We start from the raw sequence: 17,296 nt of genomic DNA on the forward strand, positions 1-17,296 counted from the left end.
GATCTCAAATACACATGTATTTTTTCCTACTATCTAGAGGAATAGCTTCTCCTCCTTATCCAGAGGAGAAGCTATCTGTGGAGTTTCATAGTGTTTGGGAACATAGATAAGCTTCCAGGCTAAGAAAAGCGTGCCTTATCCAGCTGAAATGGTAACAGCCTGGGATGCCTCTGGTGTTCTCCAGTTTGGCTGGGACCATATTACTGCATCAGTGCTTTGAGGGATTGAAGGAAAGGGAGCTATGGAAGTGGGTGGAGGAAGATTTCCCTTGAGATGTATTTTATATATCACCTTTCACACATAAGTTTGTAGCAGCTAAGCCAGCTGATGATGTCTGTCAGTCAGAGAGGTCCTGCCCGCTTGGGCTCTGCAGCGAAGGGGAAATGCGTATCCTCACTGGCTTTTGCCCTGAAGCTCCTGCCCGGGCAGTGAGGCTCTTCCAGCTTCATGTGATGGCAATAACAAAGTCTGCGGGATTTCCTTGACTTTCTGTACCTTCTTTTGGGGGTTGTATAAGGACTTTTTTTTCCTATGATCTCCATTATTCTGAAGAAATACAACTATCTTGAAGTTGCTGAGAAATGAAGTCCCTGAGGTATCTGGGAAAGACTCTGCTGAAGTCATGACTCGTGGCACAGTCCTAGATTCAGGAAAGTTTTGTGGTGTTGTTGCCTTTGTTACTAACCTGCTCTGAAATTCTTCGTTGTGACTCGATTTTCCCAACTGAAATATACAGTCTTACCTTGCTGTTATGTTGAGGTGTGTCTGAGTCAGAAGAATGAAGTGAAATTATTTGGAAGATTAAATATATGTCCTTGAGTATCTACCAGTCCCCTGTTTTCATTTTTACAGGTAAAGTTGGTGTGCGAGTCACAATGTGTGCAAGAATAGTGTGGTCCTTGTGAATAAGGCTTGCATGTAGTGGCTTGCTGCAACTTTAGATGATCAAACTCCCAAATATCTGGAGATTCAGTTGACAGAAGCACTTAAAACATGCTTGCTTAATAGAGCCCTTAGATGCCAGGAGATCCCAGCTCAGGCTCACTGACAGCTTTCTGGGACCATCTTTTCATGGTCATGCCAGCAATATTGTTTGATTGGTGTCTCCTGGGCTAATTTGTCTTCTCCAGCTCTGACCTAGAGCAGGACTGCAGGAGAGCGAGCAGAAGGAAGGGTGTGTGTTGGCTGGACTTGGATGCACAGGAGGCTTTCACCTCTATTCAGGTGAAGGTTTCTAGGATCTCCTTTTTCAGTGGGAAATTTCTATTTTCCAGCAAAATCCAGTGGGATTTTACTGCTGGTGAATGGTTTGTAGGTCAGAAGTGTAGAGGGTGATGTGTTTTCTCTGCCCTGAGCTTGGGGTGGCAGAAAACATGTAGGCATGGACTTGAACATGCCCAAGCCTGCTCTCCCATCCTTGCCTCTCCGGTATGAACATGACCAAAAGCAACTTGGGCCAGCAATGATCTACAGGGAGCACCTCCAAGGCCTTTCTATGTCTTTACCCTACTCAGATGTTAATCCCAGTTCCCTTTCTGCTGCTAATTTGGGGGGCGATGGCAGGGTATAAACACCCACGAAAGGGGACCTGGGCTGGCATTCCCAACTCGTTTCCCAGATACACGTTTTGCTCCTAAATTAGCTCGCTCATTGCTTTACGCGGGGCACGCTGAGCTCGTCCGGATGAAGCTCTCTGCGGGAGAGGTGAGCACCTCTCCGGAGGAAGAGCCGCTTCCTTTCTGCCAGCCTGGCTGTGGCCGTGTCCCGGCCCTGGCGGCTCGTCTCTCGCGAGTGGCTTCCAGAAGATGGCATCTCAGTAGGTGAGCTGCACTCTGCAGCGGGAGGGAGGGAGACGTCGCTGCGCTTCGGGTCAGTCTTGGGTGCCCTGCAGCACGCGCAGACGGGCTCGGGCGCATGAGGGAACCTTCGTGATCCCGAAAAGCGGAGGCGAGCTCGCTTCAGTTACCCCCCAGGCAACCTCGGGAGAAGGAAGCGATCCGCAGGGCGCTCGGCATGCAATTCCCAGTTCGACGGTGTGCGCTGAAGACTAATAATTCCCAGCAGCTCTGGGATCGCCAACTGGAGGGCAGTAGTGCCCAGCATGGGCCAGCACGGGGGGCTGGCGGGGACGTGCATGTGGACAGACTCTCCAGGTGCCTTTCCTGAGCCTGTTTCGTCGTCGTGCAGAGTCATTCACCCGGCAGACATCTAGCCTTTAAGCCATGAATATTTAGTTTAGTCTTTCCAACTAAAGGCAAGGGAGGTGGCAGTGCCTGAGTGTCATGTCACCGGTTGTCAAGGTGGCAGTAAATAAAGCTTGTCACCTTTCATGCGAGACATCCAAAGGGCGGCGGAGAGAAAACAAGGCTTGTTGACGTAATGGAGACTCACCAAGATGACGTGGTCTGGCCAAGGCCCAGGACTCTCTGGCCACCCCCACCACCACCGTCACACGGCCGAGGGCGGAGGGGCAAACCTGCCTTTCTGCTGCCTGTGCTGGGTATGTCCGGCTGCCTGTGAATTTTGACATCTCTGCGAGGCACTTTTGGGAGCTGCACTTCTAAATTGGTACTTGTTTCCTTCTAAACCCCTGGAATTTGGTGCAGTGCTGCAGCTTCTGTGTCAAGCCAGCACCATTCACGCGTTTCTGACTGAACGATCAGAAAGTGCTGCACAATTGCAGTTTAAGTTCCCTGGAAATTAAGCTCCTATTAAGGTTTAATCAGCTCTTGCTCCAGCCACCCAGTGCTGCTATTCGGGATGATTACTTATCTTAATGCTCTCCATGTTTCCTCTAGAGCCGGTTGAAATGATCATTAAAAAATGAAGGACCTTCCTCCGGGCATCGAACAGACCTCGGTGCACCTGGCACCCAAGCAGGTGATCTACAAGCGGCTGGTACCGGGCTATAGCGACGCTGACGCTAATCCGCACGGGTTTGTGCTGGGGCTGGGGGAGTTTTGCCTTGGACCGTGCTGGGAGCCAGCTCAGGGCTTCGTGGCCGAAACCAGCCGGGCCAGATCAAGCGCAGGATGAAGCACTGTACCCTGCTGGCTGTCGAGAGGGAGCCTGGAGCGGCTGGGGAGGAGGAAGAGGAAGGAGGGGGCCGGCCCGGCTGCCGGTGAGCCCGATGCCCGCGTTCAGGCGGCTCCGTGCCCGGCGGAGGTGACTCATCCCTTTCCTGCGGAGGAGGAAGCGATGCTCAGCGCGCAGCGAGGCTGCTGCTCGCTGCGCTGCGCTGGGGAGCGACACCTCCGCCCCGCGGGGGGAGACGCCGAAACCGCGGCAGGAGCTGGAGCAGCCGGGACCAGGAGCGCGGCGGAGAGGCCTCCACCCGCTTTTCCGAGGGATTTTGCAGGAACCCCCCATGCTTCTCCCTCCCTGCCGCTGCAGCGCGGCGCCCAGCGCGCCCGCACGGACCAAACGCTGCACGCCGCCATCCTACCTGTTTCCCACTTTTTGGCTCCCAACTTTTTGCCTGTGCAGGACAATCCGGGCGGCTGCGATGCTTCGCCTGCTGCCCAGCACCTCCTTGGGGTGCCGCTGCACGGGGCACGGCGCCCCGCACCCCCGGGGGACGCCGAGGCACGGGACGCCCCGAGGAGCCCAGCACCGCCCCCCCCACCGTCCCCCCGGTGACGTCCCCATGACCGAGGGCTGCTCCCGCGGTGTCCCCCTTCTGCAGGGGGACACGGGGTGGGGGGGCTCGGGAGCGGGGCAACGTGGAGGGGGCGGGAGGCGGGTGCTTGGGTCTCCTTCGCGGAGTCGTGGCCCGGGGGGATGTACCGTGTCCGGGGCTGTAGTAACGGTAAAATCTCACCTTACCCTCCGAGGAAAGCGGGTCTTGGTTCAGACGGCAACTGGCTCTGACAAATTGGAGAGGGGGGGAATGAGAGCATGTGGTGCATGGAAATAGTTTCTAAAGCGCTTTCTTTCGGGGGAGATCTCAGATTAACCCTGTTGCAGACACTACATAGGCAGAGGATGCGAGCCCCCCCAGACGCAGCAGGAACGGGGGCGTCCAGCCCAAACCCCCCCCCGTTCGGGCGTCTCGCCACGCGCCCGCCCCGGCTGCCTCGGCCCCGAGGCCGCGTAGCTCCGGGAGGTGGGTTAGGGCCGGGCGGACTCCCAGGGCGGGCAGCAGCGGCCGCTCCCCGGAAAAACCCCCCCGTGCAGAGCCCGGCCCTGCCGCGGGCGTCCGCTCGGGTCGGCCCCGGCGCGGGAGCGCGAGCAGAGCTGCCCGCCGGCGCCTCGGCGAGCTGCCAGCGCCGGGCAAAACCCACCGGCCAAAAGGAAGCGGGGGGAGAAAAACCTCCCCACGTTGAGCTGTGCAGACCTTTTCCCCGTAAGTGAAGGGACAGATGCTTTCCCGGCTCTTTTCCAGACTTTGGTTTAGCTTTGCTAAATACCGCGGCACGAGCCGGGTCTCCGGAAAGCCGCAGCCGTGGCCGCGCTGCCCCAGGGCTTTTCGGGAGCGGTGCAGGCTGCTCCGGCCTTAAAAAATAACCCTCTTGGTGACGTTCGCAGCCTTCAAACGCGCGTTCGGGTCTGCTCCTGCAGCACCTCTCAGCCACCATTTGCCTTGTCTTTGCAGACGATCGGAGCAAAAAAGCACCATGGAAGATGGGAAGTAATTTAGCGCCCCGAACCAAACGCAGCCTTTCAAGTAGGGCTACAAAAGGGCCGTTCAGACAGGGATTTCTCCGGGTTTTCTGATGTTTCGGCACGCAGCGCCCGGCCCTTAACAGGCTTTTTCACAGCTTTGCCTGGGGGCGGGCGGCAGCCTGGGATCGCTCCAGCTTTCCGAGCCCGAGGTAGGTAGGCGTCCGCGGGCTCCCGGCGCCGCGTTACAGCCGGCCTCACCGCTGCCGGTCCGGCTGTGGGACTTCTTCTGCCCCGTGCAAGCGGGGCCCGGTGAAACCCAGAGCAATGAAACCGCGCAGAGCCGCTGCTTTTCCCGCGGAGGCGGCCGGGCGCCGTGGGGGTCGTGCTCCGTGAAGAAGGGGCGGCTGCGGAAACCGGCCCCTCGCGCGCCCCAGGCTGCGCTGCGGTTGCTGCATCTTTGCCATGGCTTCCTCCTCCCCCCCCCCCCAAAAAAACGGGATCTTTCCCCCTTGTTTTGTGGATTACTCAAAGCTTTGTTACTCTTTAAAGAGTTTTTTTCAATACTTAATATTCAGCTCTTGCAATCAGAGTGGACACGTAATTTTGTGCCCCTACATGGAAGTCCCAGACCAAGGAATTATTTTTAGCATGTGAAGGGATTCCCCTAAATGTACTAACTAACTTGGGACAAGCAAATATTAAATACCCTCTCATCAACTTAGAGGCATTTATGCAGAAGCATAGCACCACTGTTTTTAATAGTTAGGAAAAATTATGTCTTGCTGCTAGCACTTAATCAAGCACAATAAAAAAGAGAGTCAACTGCAACACTTTCAAGCTAAGTTGAGGAGAAATTAATTCGTTTTTGTATCTGTCACTGATGATTTACTGGCACTGGGGATATTTGCTCCATTAGTATTTATGCAGCACTTGTACAAGCCTTATGCAAAGCATCCAGCGCTAGTCTAATGTTTATTTTGCAATTAAACCAAAATGATTCCTCGCCTGCCTGCTCCCAGCCGCAGTGCTCGGCGCTGCCTTCGGCGCAGGCGGCGAGGGCACCGCAGCAAAGCCCTGCACCTAACGCAGGGAACCGCTGCGGGCTCCCGGGCACCTGGAAATCTCTTTTTTTTTTTTTTTTTTTTTCCCTAACTGGAAGAGTGCAGGTTGCCCTTTCTCCGGGCTTTATGAAATCAAACTCTTCAACCTCTCCTTGTGCAGCCCGGGTGAAAAACTTATTAAAGCCCGAGGCTGGCGCGATGCCCCTGGATGCTCCTCGTGCCGGCCGCGGGGGCCTGGGGCTCTGCAAGCAATAAAAGCGCGAAGCAATAAAAAAAACGCGGTCTGCAGTAAACTGAGCTTTTGCCTTTTCATTTAGGAACAAAATCGAAGGGCCGGTTGAAGTTGGGATTTCCTTCTCGCCCTCTCCCCGGAGCCCCCGCGCTCGGCGGCGCTCAGCTCCCTGCGAGCACCGCGCCGCCGCGGGGCTCCCGGCTTAGCGCCCACGGCACCGGGCCGGTTTGCTGCTCCGTTTGCGCCTGCGCAGCACTGAAAACGCCCAGACGAGCGCGCACAGAAAACACTGCTTTATTGACTGCATTTGCCAACACACTGAGGAATGCAAAGGGGTTTTTCTTTTCTTTTTTTTCCCCCCCCCCCCGTAAGCAATGGGCCATGGTCCCAATGTGTATTAAAGCATACACTGTATCTAAACATGATGAAAATAATGGCAGACAGAGCTAGTCCAAGGCAACACAAGTAGCATGCATAATACAGTCCCACGGAGAACAAGTTTGATAACATTATATTGCTTTAAGGATTAACTAACATGGAAAATGTACAAAAAGGAGAAATAGGTTTTTGCATTAATGAAAAATACATTTTTTTTCTCTACAAAGGAATTTCTAATACAAGAAAATAAATATTGCAACATAAGCCAAAAATAATTTAAAATTGCTCTTTTCAATATATTTTCAATATTTCTCTTTTATATTAACAAATGGCACATCACGTTCTTTGAAACAAAGAAAACAGAAGGGTTTCCTCCTCCTGCGACATTCATATCGTTTCCTGTAAAACTGACGTGAAGCGGGTCCGGTTGGTGTGTGGAACGGAGCAAACGGCAGGGGGTTTCCGCCAAGAGCAACCAAAGCGCCGCGGCAGCCGCCGGGGATCGGGCGCTTCGGCAGTGCAAACGTCGCTTCCTGCAGCCGACGCCGTCTTCGAAGACGGCGGTTCGCTAACAAAATAAGCCGCTGGGTCTCTATCCATTTCAAAATGCATCCAAAAAAAATAAAAAAAATAAACATAAAAAATAACTCCCCCTTGTGCGTTTTCTCCCCCTTGCCCCCGCCGTGCCCGGATGGCAAACCGCACTGCCCGCCGCGTGCGAAACGCCGCCTGTGTGTGTGTGTGTATATATATATATATATATATATATATATATATATATATATATATATATAAATTTTTTTTCTTTTGGGCGCCGGTTTTTTGGGGGGCGGCGGGCGGCGCGGCGGAGTTTGGTTGCTCTTTCGGGCGCCCCGGCTTTGCTTTCCTGTACTGAGCAGACGAGCAGCGCCGAAGCGGGTGGACGAAGCTGTGCACAGTGCGAGTTGTGGAGTGCTGTAGTTTTTTTTTAACCATAACTGAGTGAAGCACACGGAAGCAAGATTCATTAAAAGGCAGCATATTGATTATTGTTATGACTCTTATACTAGGATACTGTAGCTAAAGCTAGCAAGCCTGATAAGATAAACTAAGTCCTATTTACTGTATTTAACATTATCTGAACATACCGAGCCTCAATTAACCAGCAGATTTTTCACTTCCATCCTCAAGGGATCGTGCTAATTTGTATCGAAGGTGGTTCCCGTTTTGCTGTTCTTTTTTTCTTTCCTTTTTTTTTTTTTTTCTGCGTGGTCGCTAACAACGTGTGCATCGTTTTTTTCCCCGCACGAGGACGATTCTCCGGCATGTTCAGTCGCAGTTCGCCGCGGCGCTGGGGCGACCCGGGCACCGGCGAGGCTGCCGCCGGTCTGCTTTGCTGCAATTCCTGTTTTTTTTTGTTTTGTTTTTTTTTTGTTTTGTTTTTCTCTCGATAATAAGGACTTTTGAAGGCTGATAAAGATGACCTACTCTAAAACACCAAGACAAGTCAATCATCGAAGGAGTCTCAGAGTTTCAAAAGCAAGCTCACAGTGGGATGAGCAAAAAGCCTCGGAAATCAAAAGGGCAGGACGCAGCCGCGGCGCCGGCCGCGTCCCCCCGCGCAAGCTCGAACCGAAAGCCGCGGCAGCGGGTTATGGATGTGGCTTGAGTCCTTGGTTGCTGAATAACTTCCACTTTCGTGTAATGACAAGTTTCCGGTTTCTGGCTGTGCTGCTTTACTGTCAAAATATTCTTTGGCATCCACAAGACTGTCTGACTGATTTGTTTGACGGCTGCAAGGGTTTTTCCTGTTTAAAGTGATGGGTTTAACCAGTTGCAGAAGTGTCCCAGGTTTCTTTTTTTTTTTCTTTTTATATTTTTTACATTTTTCTTTTAAAAAAACAACAACAACAAAAGTTTCAGTGAATTCCTTTTTTTTTTTTGTTCCCTGAGCTCACACTGGGGTCACTCCGATAAAACACGTAGCACGACTTAACTGTGACCTTTGAAGCCAAAACCGAAGTAATGGTGCAATTAAGTGCAAACATGGAAATTCGCCTGACTCATAGGTAACACGGGCTTTTAAACAACATTTAAGGCTTATTGGGGACATTTTATGCATTAAATTATTGTAATATTTATAATGTCAGCTTCTGTGAATCACCCTCCCACAACGAGTCAACAGCTTGTAACCAGGATTTAAGGAATAATAATAATAATTAAAAAAAGAAAGGATAGGGAGGAATAAATTCATCATTGCCATAGTAGCGTTTAGGAGGAAAACGGAACGGCAAAGGCGACCGCTTCCGTCTCCTCCCCGCGAGGGCAGGTTTCGCCCCGGGGCCGGCGCCGAGCCCGGGCACCGGCACCCCGGGACCCTCCGGCCGCGGGAGACGCGCGCCGGCGCCGCTCCACCCCGCGGGGCTGCGGCGATCGAGACCCTCCGGCAGCGGCGGCGGCGGCGGCGGCGGGGTTTAAGGAATCTTTTCTCCTCCCTCCTTCTCCCCGCTCCCGTTTTGGCCTCGGTAAAAGCTAACCAGTGAACCTGAGCGAGCCAAGTCCGTCTCCCCCGGGGCTCCGGCGACCGCCGGGATCCGCAGCGCGCTGCCGAGCCTCCGGCCGCCGGGCAGGAGGACGGGGAGGGCGCGCGGCTCGGGAAAGCCCTTCCTGCTCCCACGCCGCCACCGCGCTCTCGGCCCCCGGACGGATCCCGATCCCACCGCAAAGGTGGCGGTCGTTGGGGGGGGATAATAAATCTAAAAAGCGAAAAGCTAACGCCGCTCGCCGCCGCCCCGCGCGCTCTCCCCCGACCGGCTCGGTTGTGCTTTATTCGTTACTCGTTTCAGCGTCGCCCGTTCGCCCTCCTCCCGCCTCGCGCCCGCCCGGCTGCAGGCGATGCCCGGGGGAGAGCGAGCGCTGCGGGAACGAGGGCCGCGGCGGCTCCTGCGCTCGTTCCCGCGCACCTGTTCCCACGCACGTTCCCGCGCGCCCGCTCCGCTCCCGTGCGCCCACTCTGCTCCCGCGCGCCCGCTCCCATGCACGTTCCCGCGCGCCCGCTCCGCTCCCGTGCGCCCACTCTGCTCCCGCGTGCCCACTCCCACGCACGTTCCCGCGTGCCCGCTCTGCTCCCGTGCGCCCGCTCCCACGCACGTTCCCGCACGCCCGCTCCGCTCCCGCGCGCCCGCTCCAACGCACGTTCCTGCACGTCCGCTCTGCTCCCACACGCCCGCTCCTGTGCGTGTTCCCACGCACCCGCTCCGCTCCCGCGGGCCCGCTCCCACGCACGTTCCCACGCACTCGCTCTGCTCCTGTGCGCCTGCTCCCGTGCACGTTCCCGCGCGCCCGCTCCGCTCCCGTGCGCTGCTCCCAGGCACATTCCCGCACGGCTGTTCTGCTCCGGCGCACCCGCTCCGCTCCTGCGCGCCCGCTCACAGGCACTTTCCCGCGCGCCCGCTCCACTCCCGCGCGCCCGCTCCCACGCACGTTCCCGCGTGCCCGCTCCGCTCCCGCGCGCCCGCTCCCGCGCCTCTCCCGGGGGACGTGCAAGGGGACTAGGAGGGGACAGCTACAGTCACAGTAATCGATGTCGGTGAAGCTCAAGCTGCATCTCAGGCATATAGAGAAGAGAAAGACGACAGTGCTGAATCTGAAACTATATATACACATTAAAAATCCCCCTCGTTTGTGATACCAGGCAGAAAGTGGACATGGCAGTTGTCACTGGGTTGAGGCCTCACCACGCCGTCGCCGCCTCGCCGCGTTAGGACGCCAAGATGCTCATTCGGACGATATCCTCGCCCGCCGGATCCAGCTGGCCGCGCGGCGCCCGGCCGCCGCGCGGCTCCACGTCCGAGTCGCTCATCTCGGCGTCCGAGAAGTAGCCGTCCGTCTCGGCGTCGAAACGGCGCAAGACGGCCTGGGGCCGCTCGCCGGCGGGGGGCCCCGTCGCGGCCTCCGGCGGCTTCGGCGGCTGGGACCTGCGAGTCCCTCGGCTCTCCTTTGGTAATTTGAACCTCACTACGGTTTTCGGGCTACCTACTGAGTCAGGCACTTGAACCACGGGGCTGGGCTCAGGCTGGGGGCCGCTCGCCGTCTCCTCCTCGTTGCTCACCGAGCTCCTGGCGCCGGAAGAGGCGGGCGAGTCGGTGGCTTTGGGGGCAGCCCCCTTCTTGGCCGCCCTCCTTGCGTCGCTCGTCCCCCTGCGGTCCGCGGGAGGCTTGGCCGCTCCCTTCTCCGACCTGCTCGCCCTCGCGTCGCGAACGAAGGGCTTCGCCGCGTCGTCCGACAGCTCGCTCGCGTTGTTAGTCCACTGCTCCGGAGCCTCCTGGTGACCCTTGACGATTGCGTTCAGGCTGTTTTTGGACAGTTTTTTCTTAGTGTTCGTTCTCGTTTTGCTTTTCACTTTCTTTGTGGCCTCGCTCTGCTTGAAGGGAGACCTCAGGGAATGGTCCATCATGAAGCTCAGCAAGGTCTCCTCGTCCTGCAGGAGCTCCTCGGAGAGGCCCGGCGTGTTGTCCTCGTGGTGGGCGTTGTTCAGCGACCACTCGCTCATCGTCACGTTCTCGGCCGTGATCTGCACCGACTGGGCTAGCCAGCTGTTGAAGAAGGTCCCGTCTATGGGGAAGGAAGTCGCCAGGCCTGCAAAAATAAAAACAGAGAATTGCCTCAGAAGTCAGAAACGTCCGGCTCTCCCTTTGATAAGGCGATAACCAAGGCGTACGCACGTCAGCAAAACTCCTTGGTGCTACTGAAGCGTTCAGAACGCCAAACGTAACGTGCTACCCGGGCAAAGACGAGGGAGCTCACTCAAGTACCAGCGGTTAATTCAAGGTATACGGAGTTTGCCTGACAGCGACCCAAGCAACGCGCCACCTACAACGATGCCCGCAGAGGTCCTCGCTGCGCTCTCTGAACCGGAAAGGAGAACCTTTCTACAGCAAACGGGTGCAGCCCAGGAACGGGATGAGGATGCTCTTCAAAGGGCCTTGCCCCTGGTCCAGTGTGCACTGGGCTCAGGGCGACCTCCTCAGACCCTGCAATCCCCCCATTTCAACATCCAGCCTCTTGAACAACGAGTTTCGGGGGGTTTCTGCCTGCTGCGGGCTCTCACAGCTCGTCTGCATTACACTGGTGTGTGGGTTGCTTCAAATCACATCAGGAAAAAATGCAAATATTACGAGTAAGTTTGCAAGGCGTGAGCATGCACCAGCCCCTCACAGCACAGCTGTAGAACATGTTCACATGCAACCACAAGGGTTTGGCCAGCCCAGGCGACCTTCCCCGCCGAGGAGTCGGCAGAGGCCTCTGAGCTCGCTCAACCAACGGGGCACGCCTGGGTTTACACCGACAGCAATCCCACGCCCGCCAAGCCCGGGGATGAAGGCCAGGCCCTCAGGGTCTGACCTGTCGCTATGAAGATGAACTACCTCAGCTCTGCCCCGCACCACAGGTCCCTCGCGGCGGCCCGGCGCGGGCTCAGCCGTGCCCGGCGCTCCCGCGGAGCTGCTGCCCTTGGCGATCACGCGGTGCCGGAGCATCGACAGAGCCGCAGCACCAACGGCAAGCGGGTTAAGGGGACCGACCTCCAAAGACTGCTTAAAACTGGCTAAATGTGTGTGCAAAGGCGACACGGGAGCGACGTGAGCTTGAGAACCATCTCCAAATACCCAAAGGTGTGAGCACTCAAGAGGAGGAGCAGCGATGGCACCTTATAATGGAAAATGCTGGAAATCTTCCTAATAATTGTATCTAAGGAGAGAGCAACGAAGGAAGGTTACCGGCTGGGATGCATCAAAGCAGCAGAGAAGCAACTCCAAAACCCGGCGAGGGACTCACCTGCGTAAGCACAACCCGCGGTTCCCGTAACGTTCCACTAGTTCCCACAATGGAAACCCACCAGTTCAACACTAAAGCTGGTTTTATGGATTGAGGAAAACTTAAGATTTGATTTTTGCTCGGAGAGCCTTCATTTAAAAACAGCCAACCTAGCACCAGAGCAGGGGAAGAACCGGCACGCGGCTTCGTGCCCGCCGTGTTGGTTATTCGAGCACAGCTTTGCACCGCCGCCTCCCCGGGAAGCGAGGACTTGCTACCTGAGCCCACGCCGCCGGTGTGCACGGATGAGCTATCACCCATCACGGCGGGATCAGCCGGGTGTTTACAGCCCTCTGCAGCTCAGGCCCCGGGACATCACCCAGGAAATCCCGAGCGCCCGCTGCCAACAGCGACGGCGCTCGGCCGACGCTCCTGAGACGCTGCAAGCCGCCACGCGAGCTGTTTCGGACGACTACCTGCAATGAGAACGCCTGGCCGAAACAGGCAGTTCAGCAACTTAGCTGAACAGAGCTGGGATTTCCTCTTCTCCCCACGCCTCCGGTGGGGCGTCCTGGCGGCCACGAGCAGACTACTGCATTGGGCTGCAAATCCACCAAAAACAGTTAGCGGAGCAAATTTGGGAATGTCCCAAGTCCAATTTCTCATCTTCCTACCCACCTGTTTTTACGAAAAACATCAGAACTTAATTATCCGTGCAGCTTGCTGGGTTTGCCCCAAGCAAAACCGCGCGCACCGTGCCGGAGCGGTCCAAGGGCAGGCGAGCGCGGAGGTCACGCCAGGTCCTACCCCGGCCCGGGACGGCACTCCCGCGCCGCCTGGTTTTTCTCTACGGGTCCTTTAGGAAAACTCCCCCCCGGCTCCTGCCGCTACGCGCCTGCCAACGGAGGGGCCGCGGCTCTCCTTCCTCCGGGCCCTCCCTGACCCCAAGTGAGGCCTTAAGCTCTTTGCAACATCTCCAAAATGCCGCACGGGGTTGCAGGCAAAGCTTGCACGAGGCTGCAAGGCCTCGGTGCAGCTTTCCAAGGACATTTGGCAGAAAGCCCCCCCCACCCCCAGAAAACCACGCGTCTCCGTGGTTGAGAACGGCACGGACAGAACAAGCACAAAAGCTGTGTTTCGAAAGCAAAAGAGGTCTCCCCCCGGCCTGAAAAAAAATAAATAGAAACCACAGCATTGCAACGAAGAGGAAGCAGCAGCACGAAGCAGGGGGAGCGGTGCGTAAAGCACCGCGCCGCAGCCCGGCATCCTCCCGGCATCCTCCCGGCACGGCGCGGCAACGAACGCCGCTTGGGCGACGCCTCCCCCCAAGCCCCCGGCGCCGCAGCGGCCGCCCCGGCCCCCCCCGGCCGCAGAAATCGCACTTACCCAGTTGTCCCAACACGGTTTCGTTGACCGATTTCCTTTTCTCCGTCTTCTCGGGGCTATTTTTTCTACCATCTCTTCCTTTCCTTCTGGGGTCACTTTTCTTACCCTTTGTCTTCTTCCCAGTTTGTTCTGGTATTTTTTTAGAAAGAAAGGAAAACTCCGTGTGAGATCACGTAGCACGGACGCCCAGAACAGCGCGCCTTTATTTATTGTATTTTTTATTTTATTTTTTGCCCAAACATACACTAAATTTCCGGCAGCGTCGGTGCTGCCCGCCACACGAGGCACGGCAAGCCTCGCAGGACCAGCCGCACCGGCAGCGTTTTACCGCGGACCTCGGGGCGATCGGACCTTTTGCCCATTAATAACCGCTCACGTTCGTATTGCACAGTGACGGAGGGGAAAAAAAGCCTGAAGCTATAGCGCAGAAACAGCCTGTTGAACGTAACTAAACGGAGGAGGAAAGATGATCGACGTTGCCTACGGAAAGGCAGGAATATAACCCTGCAGCTAAAAATCAGTATTGCCTAAACAGCTGGATTTATTCCTCTTGGGTAAACAGGACAAGCACCCTACGGAAGCACGGCTGTACTGCCAAGCCAAACACTCCGCAGGTTTTTACTTACTCCATTAGGTCCCTCTCCCAAAGAAGTCCACGCTAACACTTCTGTTAGTTTTTGGAGGGGGAAGGCTACTGCCCTTAAACCAAAAGGAGGAGTCTGGATGGCCAGCGGGACTGGAGGCGAGACCGGGACCTTCCCGTGGTCGGATCACCGGAGCAGCGTAAGGATTCGACGCGCTTCCCGACGGAGACGGGGCGGCTCGCTGCACCGCCGCCGCCGGGGCCGGGAACGGCCTCGGCTCGGGGCCGGGAGCGAGCGGCTCCGAGGGAGCCGCTTCTCCTCCAGCCGCCGCGGTGCTGCACCGCCGAGCCCGGGAGCGACTCTGCATCGCAGCCGCCTGGGCCGGCATTACCGGAGCATTTACGGCGCTGGGGTCGCCCAGCCGGGAACCCCTCACGGGCAAAGGAAGAAGTGGGTTCATTTTACACGGGAAATTCTCACCAGTTTTATTAAAGATCTCCTGCTCAAATCATCACTCATCAGCAGGGAAAGCAAACCCCTCCACTTCTGCGTTTTAATGTGGGAGCCATCCCAAAAATACCCGCGCCAAAACCACCTCTGGAGCGACGCCAGCAGATTTTGGTCGGTAACTACCGCGGCAGCATTAAAAAGCAGACGCAGCCGAGCGGGGGGCGTTCGGGACGACGGCGGGGCCGCAGGCGAGCTGCCGCCCCGCGCAGCGCTGCCGCCGCCGAGCCTAGCGAACGCTGTGTGCTGCACCTCGGTGCGAACCGAGAACCGCTGCGCCCAGCTCTCCTCGCCGGCAGCTGCTGCAAAACTCTGCTAGAGGCAGCAGCACGGCAGGGTCTGACCTCTAAAGCCGTCTGGAGGAAGGCTGGTACCAGGGGAGATTTCCCGAGTCCCCCGTCCGGGGGGCGGTAAGCTCCCGATCTGTGCAAAGCTTCCTGGAAAACTTCTGAGCGTCCGTCTCCCGCGGAGAGCTCGATCCACTCACGCGGCGCGGGGCCGGCCCGGCCGCCCCGGAGCAGCTATCGCGGCAGCGCAGCCTGCCCCGGAGGCAGCCCCTCGGCAAAACCCGGCCTCGAACCTCCCCTGCAGCCGCCGCAGCGCCGGCGCCCTCCCCGCCGGCTCCTGCCCTCGCTCCGGCGAGCCCGGCAGCGAGACGTCTCCCTGCACGGCCCCTGCCATCAGGAGCGGCACCTGCAGCGGCAGGGCTGCGAAAGCCGGGCGTCACCCGACGGCCAGGAGCCGCCGGAGCCGCCGGAGCTGCCGCCTTCAAACCGCGGGCGTCCTGGGAGCAGCGGGGGAGCTGCTCGGCGCAGCTGCCCCTGGGCATCGCCTGCAGCACGGGTAACACGGGGCTCCCGCCTGCGCCGCTCTGCTGGGGCGCGCCGCGGGTTCGCCCGGCAAAACCGATCCACGGGCGAGCTGCGAAGCACGGGTGCCCGGAGCAGCACGCACGGCCGGTGACTCGTGTCAGCAGAGACCGAGACTCAGAGCGTCCCTGAGCCCAAGCACGGCCCCATCTCCTGGGAGCACCCTGCCCCTGGACGCTGCCTCCCGCCTCGGCACCGCACCGCAGCCCGCGCCGCGCTGGCCAGGGGGACTCGCGCGGGATCCAAGGCGCAGACCGCTCCCCATACGCGCCGCTCAGCCCCCCAAACTGCAGTCAAAGGGAACTTTTGTAAGGGAGAGCGCAGCCCAGCCAGCTCCTGAAGAAACCCCAGACACGCGACGGCTTCAAATGCAACTCCGAAGCCACAAACACAACCACCGTCGGAAGAGCCTGCCAAAGCGCCAGCCGCTGCTTCTGGAATAACTGCAACAGAGCCGCGGCGCCGGGGTCCTGCGCCGCCACCGAGGGGAAAGGAGCAGGGAGCAGGAGCTGAGGGCTCTGGCACCGCTTGTTAAAAAGGGGGGGGGGGAAAGCACAGAAAGAAACCAACTTTATTTCAGCTCCGTAATAAAAAGGTGCCGGAGGCTTTGCACGAAGTCTGCGTGACGTCCTCCACTAACAGACCGGCGGAGCAGAGCGAACTACGAACTATCAGAGCTCAAGGGAGATGGCATCTAGGAGGAAAAGCCAGCTCATCAGCAGCTTAACCTGACAGAGCCGGAGGCAACTGCAGAGCACCCAAAGCAACCGCTGCTAGAGCGTGCCGGGAGCCGGCTGCCGCGGCTAAGACCCCAGCGGCAGCAGCCCTGCGCCCAGGTCTGCAGCCTCCTTCCAGACGGGAGGCGACGGCACAAAGCGCTCCAGCAGCTCCGCGACAGTCCCCGAAACGCCGTGTTCACGTGAGCCTCTAACCCAGGGGTTAGCTGCTCGGCCTGATTCCCGTGGAGAGGAGGATCGAGGGGGTTCTGTGAAAACAAGGATCTCTGACACTCCGGTCACCCAGGGAACGACTTTATTATGTGGTTCTGAACAAAACTGGAAACGTTAGGACAGTCAACACACGAACCGTGCTTAAGGGACACAGCGAGGGAGGGGACGGCTCTCACTGCCTTTAGCTGGGGCACCGGAGGCTTGGGCATGAGGCTTGCTTCAGAGGATGGCATTGACAGTATCTGCGAGAACAAGCTCTTGGAGGAGGTACTGACCTGGGTAAAGATCGTTCTCAATAAGCTTCATCTGGAGATGGAAGATCTGCTCCTGAAGTTTACAAATGGTGTGCTTCATTTTCTCCCGTCTTGTCACCATGTAACAGAGATTTCTAACCTACAGAGACACAAGAAAGAGTTTCCACTTTAAACTGAGCTCCAAAAGAGGTCCCCCGAGGAGTCCTGGGCGATCCCATGCTCCTGGTGCACCAAAAACTCCTCCTGGGGCTGTCGGCTTATGCCAACACTACAGAAGAGGGCTCTTGATCTCAACTGCATTAACACACATGAAAAAAAGCATGCAGGGAATGGTTCAGAGCCTGAATGGCTCTATCCTGGCTCCGGAAGCCCGGACCCTACGGAGGCGAGAGGGCTGGCTGGGTTTCGGAGCGCGTGCGTGATCCACACAGAAGCCGTAAGGATGCCCGGGTATCTCCAGAGAAGAGGTTTGCTCACCGACGGCAAAGCCGCAACACCGCTCTCCCCGCACAGCCCTGCCGACACGAGCCAACGCGTGGGGAGGAAGGGGGCCGGCACCCCCCTCCACACCCCGGGAAGCACCGCCGCCGCGCACGACGACCCGCGATCCCCCCGAGGACGCGAGCGGGCGAGCACGAGAGCGGCAGGGCAGCGAGGAGGCGGCCCGACGCGGTCAG

The 17,296-nt window shown here is 57.7% G+C and overlaps 1 protein-coding gene across 6 annotated transcripts in view; it reads right to left on the reverse strand.

Annotated features, from left to right (window-relative positions):
• Positions 1-6,176: 6,176 nt before the first annotated feature.
• JADE2 (jade family PHD finger 2) overlaps positions 6,177-17,296 on the reverse strand; it is a 53,681-nt gene continuing 42,561 nt past the window's right edge. For 5 of the 6 annotated variants that reach the window (XM_062587023.1, XM_062587021.1, XM_062587020.1 and 2 more), the window contains exons 10-12: positions 16,641-16,758; positions 13,456-13,584; positions 6,177-10,893 (exon numbers count right to left, since the gene is read on the reverse strand). In XM_062587023.1, coding sequence (XP_062443007.1) covers positions 10,016-10,893; positions 13,456-13,584; positions 16,641-16,758 — 1,125 coding nt within the window. In that variant the 3' untranslated portion in view covers positions 6,177-10,015. Of the gene's footprint in view, positions 10,894-13,455; positions 13,585-16,430; positions 16,759-17,296 lie in introns of those variants that run through there. The other variant, XM_062587026.1, reaches the window with a different exon arrangement.

Source organism: Rhea pennata, chromosome 14, assembly GCF_028389875.1.
Source record: "Rhea pennata isolate bPtePen1 chromosome 14, bPtePen1.pri, whole genome shotgun sequence".
In the NCBI taxonomy this organism is placed as follows: domain Eukaryota; kingdom Metazoa; phylum Chordata; class Aves; order Rheiformes; family Rheidae; genus Rhea; species Rhea pennata.